The sequence below is a fragment of the Hemiscyllium ocellatum genome, chromosome 14 (genome assembly GCF_020745735.1).
Source record: "Hemiscyllium ocellatum isolate sHemOce1 chromosome 14, sHemOce1.pat.X.cur, whole genome shotgun sequence".
NCBI classification, from domain to species: Eukaryota; Metazoa; Chordata; class Chondrichthyes; order Orectolobiformes; family Hemiscylliidae; genus Hemiscyllium; species Hemiscyllium ocellatum.
Genome location: NC_083414.1, coordinates 2,802,452 through 2,814,789, shown reverse-complemented (window position 1 = coordinate 2,814,789; position 12,338 = coordinate 2,802,452). Strand labels below are relative to the sequence as shown.

Below are 12,338 nucleotides of genomic sequence, written 5' to 3'. Positions count from 1 at the left end.
ACCTTCAGAAACTAAGTTCTAAGGGTCACTGGACCTGAAATGCGAACTCTTCTTTCTCTCCACACACACACCTGCTGAGTTTTTCCAGCAATTGCTGGTTTTGATTCTGATTTCAAGTATCTGCCTTTCTTTGATTTTTTTTGTACGGTGAAGTGGTATTATTTGTGGGGCTGTTTATTAGAGACGCGTGTTGTTAAGTTGCTGATACATCTGTTTGTCGTTATTTCTGTGAGCTGGCATTGTCTTCAGGGTTATTACATTGTGTGATCAAAGGGGCAGCTGTTAATGAACGGGATCTCCTTGCAGTGCTGCAGACTGTCACATTGCTGCTCTGTTACTGTCCCGGAGCTGCTTTCTATCACCTTTTGTGAAACAAAGCCAGGCAACCGACACTGCAACCAGTCAGGTGAAAGTCAGTTATTAGACAGAGAAGTTATTGGAAGGACAGAAAATAATTAGCCATTTAAGAAGGATGAGACTGAAAGTGAAAGGGAGTTGAGGGTGCACGTACTGACTGAGGTGATCAAATTGACAAGAGTCTCCCTACCGATAGAGCCTTGTATCATTTCAGATTGTCCCAAAACCCTTTACAATGACTGAAGGACCTTTGAAATGTAGCATTGCTGTAATATAGAAAATGCAGCAACCAATTAGGACGCAGTAAGCTCCTGCAAAAGACCAGGCTATCTGTCTTAGAGATATTGACTGAGAGATAAAACATGGCCAGAAATTGGAGAGAATTCTCGAGGTCTCTATCCAATACAGGCCGCGGTATCTTGTAGATCCACCTCAGGACAGCAAATAGAGTTAGACTCATAGATTCCTACAGCACGGAGACAGGCCCTTCGGCCCAAACTGGTCCATGCTGACCAAAATGCCCATCCACGCTAACTCCATTTCCCTGCACTTGGCCCATATCCTTCTAATCCTTTTCTCTCCATGTATTGATCCAAATGCCTTTAAATGTTGTTAATGTCCCTGCCTCAACCACTTCCGCTGGCAGCTCATTCCATGTGTGTACCACCCTCTGTGTAAAAATGTTGCCTGTCAGGGTCCCTTGTATTCATTCCTCTCTAACTTTAAACTGATGTCCTCTAGTCCTCGATTCCCCAACCCTGGGGAAAAAGACTGAGTGCATTCACCCTGTCCATGTCTCTCATGATCTTACACACTTCTATATGACCCCCCCACTTAGTCTCCTATGCTCTGAAGAAAAGACTCCTAGCTTGTCCGACCTCTCCCTATAACTCAGACCCTTGAGTCCTGACAATATCCTTGTAAATTCCTTCTGCACTCTTTCCAGTTTAATAACATCATTCCTATAGCAAAGTGACCAAAACTGAACACAATCCTCCAAGTGCGGCCTCACCAACGTCCTGTATAACTGCAACATAACTTCCCAACTTCTATACTCAATGCCCTGACTGATGAAGGCCATTGTGCCAAAAACCTCCTTCCCTGCCCTATCTACCTGGGACTCCCCTTTCACAGAACCGTGCACCTGAACTTCAAGGTCCCCCTGTTCCACTACACTCCTTAAGGTCCTACCATTCACCATGAAACTCCTACCTTGATTTGACTTTCCAAAATGCAAGACCTCACACCTACTTCTATGAAACCATTTCTCGGCCCACTTCCCCAGCTGAGCAAGGTCCTGCTGCAATTTCTGAGAACCTTCCTCACTGTCCATGATCCCGCCTATTCTAGTGTCATCTGCAAACTTACTAATCATGCCTTGTACATTCTCATCCAAATCACTGATATCAATAACAAACAGTAATGGGCCCAGCACTGACCCCTGAGACACTCCACTAATCACAGGCCTCCAGTCTGACAAGCATCCTTCCACTGTTACCCTCTGCTACCTACCCTCAAGCCAACTGTGTATCCAATTTGCCAGCTCCCCCTGGATTCCATGTGATCTAACCTCCCAGAGCAGCCTCCCATGTGGAACCTTATCAAAGGTCTTACTGAAATCCATACAGACTACATCTACCACCCTGCCCTCGTCAACCTTCCTGGTCACTTCACCAAAGAACTCTAACAAATTTGTGATGCAAGATCTCCCACAAAGCCATGTTGACTATTCCTAATCAAATCCTATCTTTCCAAATGCATGCATAATCTTATCTCTCAGAATTTTCTCAAGTAACCTACCCACCACCCTCCCGTGTTCTGGGACATTACCTGTGGCTGATAATGATGCAAAAATATCAGCCAGGGCCCCCTGCAATTTCTTCACTGGCCTCTCGGAGTGATCTTGAATATATCAGGTAAGGACCAGGAGACTTACTCAACTTCATCCATTCTAATACATCCAACACCTCCTCTACTGGGACATAGACTGTCCCCAAGATGTCACCACTAACTTCCTCAAGTTCCCAAGTCTTCATTGTCTTTCTCTACGGTAAACACAGAGGAGAAACATTCATTGAGGACCTCGCCCATCTCCTGCGGTCCTACACATCCATGGTCCTTGAGGGGTTCTATTCTCTCTCGAGTTATTCTTTTTCCTTTACCCTACTTGAAGAACCTCTTTGGATACCCTCTAATCTTCTCAGCAAAGGCTATCCCATGCCCCCTTTTCACCCTCCTGATTTCCTTCTTCAGTAAACTCCTGTATTCCCTGTATACATCCAGGGATTCCCTTGATCCCAGCTGCCTATACCTGAATCCTGATTCCTTTTTTCTGGTCAAAGCCTCAATATCTCCTGTCATCCAGGGTTCCCTATTCCTGCCAACCTTGCCCTTCACCCTCACAAGAACATATAGACCTTGAACTCTAACTATCTCACTTTTAAAGGCCTCCCACTTGCCAGAGGTCCCCTTGCCTGCAAACAAACTACACCAATCAACCCCCTGCAAACTCCTGTCTAATTCCAGAAAAATTCACCTTGTCCCAGTTTAGAACTGGAGCCTGTGGACAGGTTTTGTCCCTCTCCATGATTACTTGTCACAGGTCCCAAGGTGCTCTCCCACTGTCACTTCAGTTCCCTGTCCTGCCTTATTTCCCAAGAGTAGGTTGAGTTTTGCTGCTTCCCGAGTAGGACCCTCTATGTACTGCTTGAGGAAACTTTCCTGAATGCACTTAATATATTCCATCCCATCTAAGCTGTTAAGACTATGGCAGTCCCAATCTATGTTTGGAAAATTAAAAATTCCTACTCCGACAACCCTATTGCTCCTGCAAGTCTCCCCGGTCTCCCTGTGTAATTGTTCCTCTAATTCCAGTTGCCTTTTTGGAGATCTACAGGACAACCCCAATGACATCACCATCCCCTCCTTATCTCTTGTCTCCGCCCACGAGGCCTCACTGGATGATCTTTCAGTTAATTCATCTCGGATTCCTGCTGTGATACTCAGCTTAATCAAAAATTTAACTCCCCCTCCCTCCTACCACCCCCTTTGTCCCACCTAAAGTACCACATTAAGCTGCCAGTCCTGTCCCTCCCATAGGCATGTTTCTGTCATGGCTACAATATCCCAGTCCCACGTATTTATTCATGCCCTGAGTTCATCAGCTTTACCTGTCAGCCCCCTTGCATTGAAGTAGATGCAATTTAATCCAACAAGCATTCCTTGCTCCCTGGCATGTTCCAGCCTGTCCTGTCTCTCCTGATTGCTGTATGTCCTTCCAGCCTCACACTTGCCTCTCTAGGTCAGTGAGCCTAACATCTGTGGTGGGTAAGTTAATTGTGAAGACTTTGAGAGATAAGATAAACATATATTTGGAAAGACAGGGTTTGATTAGGAGTAGTCACCTTGGCTTTGGGCATAGAAGATAATGCCTCACAAAGTTGTTTGAGTTCTTTGATGAAGTGACCAGGAAGGTTGATGAGGGCAGGGTGGTAGATGTAGTCCGTGTGGATTTCAGTAAGGCCTTTGATAAGGTTCTACATGGTAGGCTGCTCTGGGAGGTTAGATCGCATGGAATTCAGGGGGAGCTGGCAAATTGGATACACAATTGGCTTGATGGTAGGTAGCAGAAGGTAACAGTGGAAGGATGCTTGTCAGACTGGAGGCCTGTGATTGTGGAGTCCCGCAGGGGTCAGTGCTGGGCTCATTGCTGTTTGTTATTGATATCAATGATTTGGATGAGAATGTACAAGGCATGATTAGTATGTTTGCTGACGACTCTAAACTAGGAGGTATCGTGGACAATGAGGAAGATTATCAGAAATTGCAGCAAGACCTTAATCAGCTGGGGAAGTGGTCCGAGAAATGGCAAATTGAGGATCCACACCCCGACCCCTGCCAATTTAGTTTAATCCCTTCCTTGTAACACTAGCAAACCTTGTCCCCAAGATACTGATCTCCCTCCAGTTCAGGTACAACCCGCCCCTCTTCAATAGCAGCTCACCTTTCACCTCTGCCCCAGAAAAGATCCCAATGATCTTAAAACCTGAATCGCTGCCCCTTGCACCAAGCATTCATCTGCAGTACCCTCACTAGCACGTGGCACTGGAAGTAATCTGGAGATTATCACCAACGAGGTCCTGGTTGTTAACTTTTTCCCAAGCTCTCTGTAATCACTCCTCAGGACCTTATCCCTACTTCTACCAATGTCATTTGCGCCAACATTCACAATGACTTCTGGGTGCTCACCCTCCCTGTGGAGAACGTTCTGCAGGTGCTCTGAGACATCCCGGAACATAGCACCTAGAATATAGAACATAGAAAAGTACAGCACAGAACAGGTCATTCAGCCCACGATATTGTCCTGAGGATTATTTCTAATCTAAAATAAAATAACCTAACCTATGTACCCCTCAACTCACTGCTATCCATGTGCATGTCCAGCAGTCACTTAAATATTCCCAATGACTCTGCTTCCACCACCACCGCTGGTAACGCATTCCATGCATTCACAACTCTCTGCGTAAAGAACCTACCTCTGATGTCTCCTTCATACCTTTTCCTAATATCTTCAAACGATGACCCCTCGTACCAGTCAATCCTGCCCTGGGAAAAGTCTCTGGCTCTTGACCTGGGAGACAACACTCAATCCTGGATTCCCATTTGCAGCCAAAGAAACTCCTGTCTGTCCTCATAACTGTTGAGTCTCCTATCACTAAGGTCCTATTTATCTTTACCCTACCTCGCTGTGCCTCAGAGCCAGTCAAAGTGGCTACTGCTGCTTTCCCCTGAACATCATCCCCCTGCCAAAAGTATCCAAAACAGTATACTTGTTTTCGAGGGGAATGGCCACAGGGGATTCCTGCACTCTCTGCCTACTCCCTTTGCATTTCCTGGTGGTCACCCAGCTACTCTCTGCCTGCACCTTCGGTGTGACCACCTCACTAAAACAGTCACCTATGAAGCGCTTCGCATCTTGGATCCTCCATTTAATGTCTAATGGAACACAGTGACCCTCTGAAACTGCAACATCCCTCAGCACTGACCCTTCGACAGTGCAGCACTCCCTCAGTACTGACCCCCTGACAGTACGGCACTTCCTCAGCACTGACCCTCCAACAATGCATCACTCCCTTAGCACTGACCCTCCGACAGTGTGGCACTCCCTCAACACTGGCCCTCTGACAGTGCAGCACTCCCTCAGCGCTGACCCTCTGACAATGCAGCACTCCATCAGTACTGACCCTCCGACAGTGCGGCACTCCCTCAACGCTGACCCTCTGACAGTGCGGCACTCCCTCAAAACTGACCCTCCGACAGTGCGGCACTCCATCAGCACTGACCCTCCAACAGTGCAGCACTCCCTCAGTACTGACCCTCTGACAGTGCGGCACTCCCTCAGCACTGTCCCATCGACAGTGCAATGCTCCCTCAAAACTGACCTCTGACAGTGCGGAACTCCCTCAGCACTGACCCTCTGAGAGTTTGGCACTCCCTCAGCACTGACACTCCGACAGTGCGGCACTCCCTCAACACTGACCTTCTGACATCGCGCACTCCAACAGCACTGATCCTCCGACAGTGGGGCACTCCCTCAGCACTGATCCTCTGACAGTGTGGCGCTCCCTCAGCACTGATTCTCCGACAGTGTGGGCACTCCCTCAGCACTGAATCCCCGACAGTGTGGCACTCCCTCAGAACTGAATCCCCGACAGTGTGGGCACTCCCTCAGAACTGACCCTCCGACAGTGCGGCACTCCCTCAGCACTGACCCTCTAACAGTGCGGCACTCCCTCAGCACTGACCCTCCGATAGTGCGGCACTCCCTCAGCACTGACCCTCCAACAGTGCGGCACTCCCTCAGTACTGGCCCTCCGACAGTGTGGCACTCCCTCAGCACTGACCCTCCAACAGTGCGGCACTCCCTCAGCACTGACCCTCCGACAGTACGGCACTCCCTCAGCACTGACCCTCCAACAGTGCGGCACTCCCTCAGCACTGACCCTCCGACAGTGCGGCACTCCCTCAGCACTGACCCTCCGACAGTGCGGCACTCCCTCAGTACTGACCCTCCGACAGTGCGGAACTCCCTCAGCACTGAATCTCTGACAGTGCCGTGCTCCCTCCCTCCCTGATGTACTGAATGTAGATTTGGTGAGGCATCCTGAACTATTTCACCGGAGCATTATCTTGGCTCTGTGGCTTTCCAGCCCAATGACCGTACCATCGCATCACAAGCTCCGAATCATGCTCCCAGCCTGATCCTGAGTGAGTGTTGATGACCTCGGGACGCTGTATGTTTGTGTTTTGCAGCTGACTGTGGTGAACGCTGGCCGACGTTACCTGGGGCTGGAAGATCTCAGTGGTAAAGTGTTTGTGACCTCCGGACTCGGCGGGATGAGTGGGGCCCAGGCGAAAGCAGCTGCGATCATCGGCTGTGTGGCAGTGATAGCAGAGGTGAGCCTAGCTTCCACCGGTCACCGTGACAAGATAGCGTTGAAGCTGCTCTGAGATCAACGCAACACAACTGAGTGGGATAGACCGGAGGGGAGGACTCCCCCCTGTGTGGCGCTGCGGCGTCCATGTCTCCATTAAACTCCCTTCAATGACCCTCCGTTATGGATCCAGGATGAGGCTGGTTGCTAATGATCGCACAGTGTTCAGTTCTGTCTGATACTGAAGCGATCCAGACCCTTACATACAGCAAGACCTGGACAACATTAGGTTCAGGTTGAGAAATGACAAATTGTATTCACGTCAAACAAATGCCAGGCAATGATCATCTCCAGCAAGAAACAACGTGATCTTATTCCTTGACAATTGTTGGTGTTACCGTCATTGGATCACTCACTATCAACATCCTGGGGGTTACCATTAACCAGAAACTTAACTGGACTCGCCACATAAACACAGCAGCTACAAGAGTAGGTCAGAGGCTGGGAATACAGTTGGAGAGCAACTCCTCTCCTGACCTCCCCAAAGCCAGTCCACCATCTACAAGGCACAAGTCAGGAGGGTGATGGAATACTCCCCACTTGCCTGGATGGGGGCAGCTCCAACAACACTCAAGCTCCCCATCCACAAACATCCCCTCCCTCCCCCACTGACGCTCAGTAGCAGCAGTGTGTACCATCTACAAGATGCACTGCAGAAATTCACCAAAGATCCTCAGACAGCACCTTCCAAACCCACGACTACTTCCATCTAGAAGGACAAGGGCAATCAAGCGGCGCTTTGTCCTGGATGGTGTCGAGCTTCTTGAGTGTTGTTGGAGCTGCCCCCATCCAGGCAAGTGGGGAGGATTCCATCACACTCCTGACCTGTGCCTTGCAGATGGTGGATGGACTTCAGGAAAGTCAGGGGGTGAATTAATCACCGCAGGATTCCCAGCCTCTGACCTGCTCTTGTTGCCGCTGTGTTTATGTGGCTAGTCCAATTCTGTTTCTGGTCAATGGTACTCCCCAGAATGCTGATATTGGGGGATTGTGATGGTAATGCCATTGAATGTCAAGGGCCGATGGTTAGATTCTCTCTCTCTGGAGACTGTCATTGCCTGGCATTTTACTTAATCAGCCCAGACCATATCCATTGTTGCATGTGAACACAGCCTGTTTCGGTATCTGAGTTGCGAATGGTGCTGAATGTTGTGCAATCATCAATGACCATTCCAACTTCTGACCATATGATGGAGGGAAGGTCATTGATGACGATGGTTGGGCCTAGGACACTACCCTGAGGAGCGCCTGAAGAGATGTCCTGGAGCTGAGATGACTGACCTCCAACAACCACAACCATCTTCATCCAAGCCAGGTATGTCTCCAACCACCAGAGAGTTTGCCCCCCCCGATACCCATTGATTACAGTTTTGCCCGGGCTCTTTGATGCCACACTCAGTTGAATGCAGCCTTGGTGTCAAGGGCTGTCCCTCTCCCCTCCCCTCTGGAATTCTGCTCCTTTGTCCATGTTTGAACCAAGGCTATAATGAGGTCAGGAGCTGAATGACCCTGGGGGAACCCAGACTGGGCATCACTGAGCAGATTATTGCTGAGAGGGTGCTGCTTGATAGCACTATTGATGCTGCTTTCCATCACTTTACTGATGATTGAGAGTAGACTAATGGGGCAGCAATTGGCTGGGTTGGATTTGTCCTGCTTTTTGTGGACAATTTTCCACATTGAAAAAAGTACAGCAGGTCAGGCAGCGTCCGAGGAGTGAGAAAGTCAACATTTCGGGCAGGACCTTTCTTCAGGACTGGTGAAAGGTTATGTCCAAAACGTTGACTCTCCTGCTCCTCAGATGCTGCCTGACCGGCTGCGCTTTTCCAGCACCACTCTCTATCAACTCTGATTCTCCAGCATCTGCAGTCATCATTATCTCCCAATTTCCCACATTATCGGGTAAATGTTAGTGTTGTAACTGTACTGGAACGGCTTGGCTAGGGGAGCGGCAAGATCTGGAGCACAAATCTTCAGTACTGTTGCCAGAATGTTGTCAGGGCCCATTGCTTTTACAGTACCAGTGCCTGCAGCTATTTCATGGTATTATATGGAGTGAATCGAATTGACTGAAGCCTGGTCTGTGTGATGCTGAGATTATCGTGGGTATCATAGACTGCAATAAATACTGATCTTGCCAGTCACTCGCACATCCCAGGAACAGAAAATGTTTGAATCGTAATCTCAGCAGGTTCCCGAGAGGAGTGATCGCGTTTTTGCCTCCAGGCAGGAAATGATTTGGCCAAGTTTGAGAATGTCCCTCTGCAACTGAAGCAGAGCAATGTTGTCTTTTTGGGTGGGAAGATAAGGATCATTGAGCCATGTCTGGCAGTAAGACACAAGATGCCCATTCACTCCTGAAAGAGTAGTGGGGCAAGACCGTACAAGTGTGTTCCCTGTACTGTCCCAGCTCGCCTGAAAATCAACAACAAGCACACTGATTCCTTCAGCAAGACCAATTGTACTCTCTACCGAGGGGAAAAGGGAACACAGCAAATAGACAGCATTTGCTGCAAGACCACCTCCTCATGGAGTTGACAATGGATGCTCCAGGCTAAGCACGGAACCCATTAGCTAGCAGCTGAGGTTTGGTTAGTGTTGGCAGATTGGAGCAGACAGAACGCTCCAGTCAGTGAAGGCTCTAGAAAATGTTACTTCTTGGCAACGTGTTGATTGGAAACGCAAGTTGCTTTTGTTTTGCTGTCGGAATGTGAGATGAATCGTGGCAAACATGACCCTTCTAGTCCAGCCAGTTTGTTCCACACCGTGAAAGCAGCATTAATAGGAGAGATAGGAATCCCCAGGCTTCCAGCACCCTGCTGCTGAAATGTACTGGCATGGAGTAATCTCAGAGTAATATTAGAGTAATGTTGGAGTCATGTGGGAATCATGTGGGAGTAATGTCAGAATAATATGGAGTAATGTCAGAGTAATGCTGGACTAATATGGAGAAGTATCGGAGTAATGTTGGTGTAATGTCAAAATAATATCAGAGTAATATGGAGAAATATCAGACCACTGTCAGAGTACTGTGGAGTCAGCCCAATTGATTGGGTCAGTGTCCATTGGAAGGAATTGGGTTCAGTTCTGTTCCCCACACCTCAGGAAAGGTACTAACCCAGAGAGGGAGCACGGCGCATTCCCCAGAGAGATGGAGTGGTTAAAAGGGTTAATTTACAAGGACAGTTGACAAAGAAGATGGTCGAGTTCCCCAGCACAGTGTTTAGGGATGATCTGGTTGAAGTGTTTATAATCAAGTGATTCCAATAAAAGGAATCCTCATAAAGCACACTAACGCATACATGCATGTCAACGGAGCAGTGAACACACCAATGTGTCCACATGACAGTGAACACACCAATCAGATGGGCTGAATGGCCTCCTTTGGTGCCATAACCAACTTGTGAATGTTTTTGAAGTGGCGAGTTGTAAGGATCCAGACTACGTTGCCTGAGAGTGAGGTGGTGGTGAGTTCACTGGCGTCTTCTGGTAGGAATTGGGATTGTTAATTGGAAAGGGAGGTTGTGTAGGGAGAAAGTGGTTGAGATGTAGGAGTGAATGGGAAAACCAGTTCCTGAACAATGGGCTGAATGGCCTAACTCAGCACTGGAACAACTCAGCTCCATGATTTATATGGAGCATTCCCTGAGGAAGCAAGTTCACATTCTGCCCATTCCCAGCATGAGGAGGAATCTTTAACATTTTGAGTGGATTATTCTTATGACCGCCTTGGCCTGATAGCCCCTGCACCCCAATGAATGGCCATAAACATAGAGAATGATTCTGATCGGCGGCTGTCCAGGAAAACTGAGGCAGAGGTTCACAGAAACACAGGAGGACTATAACACAGAAAGAGACCATTCGGCCCACTCTGTCTCTGCTGGTAATGATGTGAAATTGTTGAACACAATGTAGGGTCCTGAGAAGTGCAATGTATCAAAGCAGACGTGCTTTATTGAGTTTTGATTGAGTACGCTACACTCCTCCAACGTCTTCATTTTCTCTTGCCCTCTCTCTGACCTTCCTTTCACATGTTTTTTTCTGCTACCCTTCCCCTGCCTCCACTTGTTTAAAGTAAAAAAGGAGGTCTGCAGATGCTGGAGATCACAGCTGCAAATGTGTTGCTGGTCAAAGCACAGCAGGCCAGGCAGCATCTCAGGAATAGAGAATTCGACGTTTCGAGCATAAGCCCTTCATCGGGAATGTTAAACCCCATTACCTCACCGCTAGTTCCCAATCCTGACTGAAGGTCATTGAGCTGAAATGTTAGTCATTTCTCCCTCCTTAGACTCTGCCAGACCTGCTGAGGTTTCTCAGAGTCCCCTTCTGGGTTTATTTCAGATTTCCAGCATCTGAATTTAGTGTCTGCTCATGTTATAAAACTCAAACCTCAACAGCATGGTTCAGTGAAAATCTTCGTTGACCTGGTCAGGAGATTCAGAAAAATCAACACAAAACTTCTCCCCTTCAATCGCGATCCACAAGATCCCAGTAATTCAATTTAATTGACTGAAGACAATGTGACAAATTGATACCCCCTAACCTTTAACCTTTCACTTTCAGGTTGATGAGGCAGCTCTGACGAAACGACATCAGCAAGGCTGGCTCATGCAGATCAGCAATAGCCTGGACCAGTGCATTGCTCAACTCAGGTACCACATTCCTTCTCTCAGTACCCTCCTGTTCCACTGCCTCACCGTATCCCCCAATCCCACCCTCTCCCACATAGCCCCATCACACCTTTCCCTATATCCCTGACACACACCCTCCCCCATATTCCCAATCTCATCCTCCCCCATATTTGCAATCCCATGCTTCCCCCCTATCCCTTAATCCCAACCTCCCCCAGTGTCACTGGGTCAAAATCCTGGAATTCTCTCCCGAAGGACATTGTTCAAGAAGGCAGCTCACCCCACCTTCTCAAGGGGCAACTAGGGATGGGCAATAAATGCTGGGCCAGCCAGTGACATCCAGGTGCCACAAGTGAATGTGAAATTAAAAATTCCCAAACTCATTCTTAATCCATAATCCAAAATGCATTCTCCCACATATCCCCAAACCCACCCTCCCCCATATCCCAACCCTCCCTCCCCCTTTATTCCCAATCCCAGTTTCCCCTCATACCTCTGACCTCCTCCTTCACCTTGTGGACTGCAGTCTCCTGATTGGTTGGATTCGGGTTTGTGCAGCATAGAGCTGGTGTTCCCTCTGTGTTGCTCGCTGTAGGATGGTCAATTCCCCTTTGCCAATGAAGACTGTCAGAGAGGTCCCGTGGATTATAAAATGGTGGCCAAGGCTGGGGAAGGGGCTCATGTGTTGTATGGCCCACATTTCCATCAAAAAGGAGTTAACGCTGAAAGTGGGGTTTGGAGCAGCCATTGGAAGAGCCTCATGTTAATGAGCCACTCAGCTCCATGACTATCAGTTTCTCATTGGGACCAATCTGACCAAGTTTAAATTCAAGATTAGAGTGGTGCTGGAAAAGCA

The 12,338-nt window shown here is 48.4% G+C and overlaps 1 protein-coding gene across 1 annotated transcript in view; it reads left to right on the top strand.

Annotated features, from left to right (window-relative positions):
• uroc1 (urocanate hydratase 1) overlaps positions 1–12,338 on the top strand; it is an 85,054-nt gene that overhangs the window by 25,779 nt on the left and 46,937 nt on the right. Inside the window, exons 8-9 of the mRNA XM_060835298.1 lie at positions 6,670–6,813; positions 11,415–11,503. Of these exons, the coding sequence (XP_060691281.1) occupies positions 6,670–6,813; positions 11,415–11,503 (233 nt within the window). The remainder of the gene's footprint in view (positions 1–6,669; positions 6,814–11,414; positions 11,504–12,338) is intronic.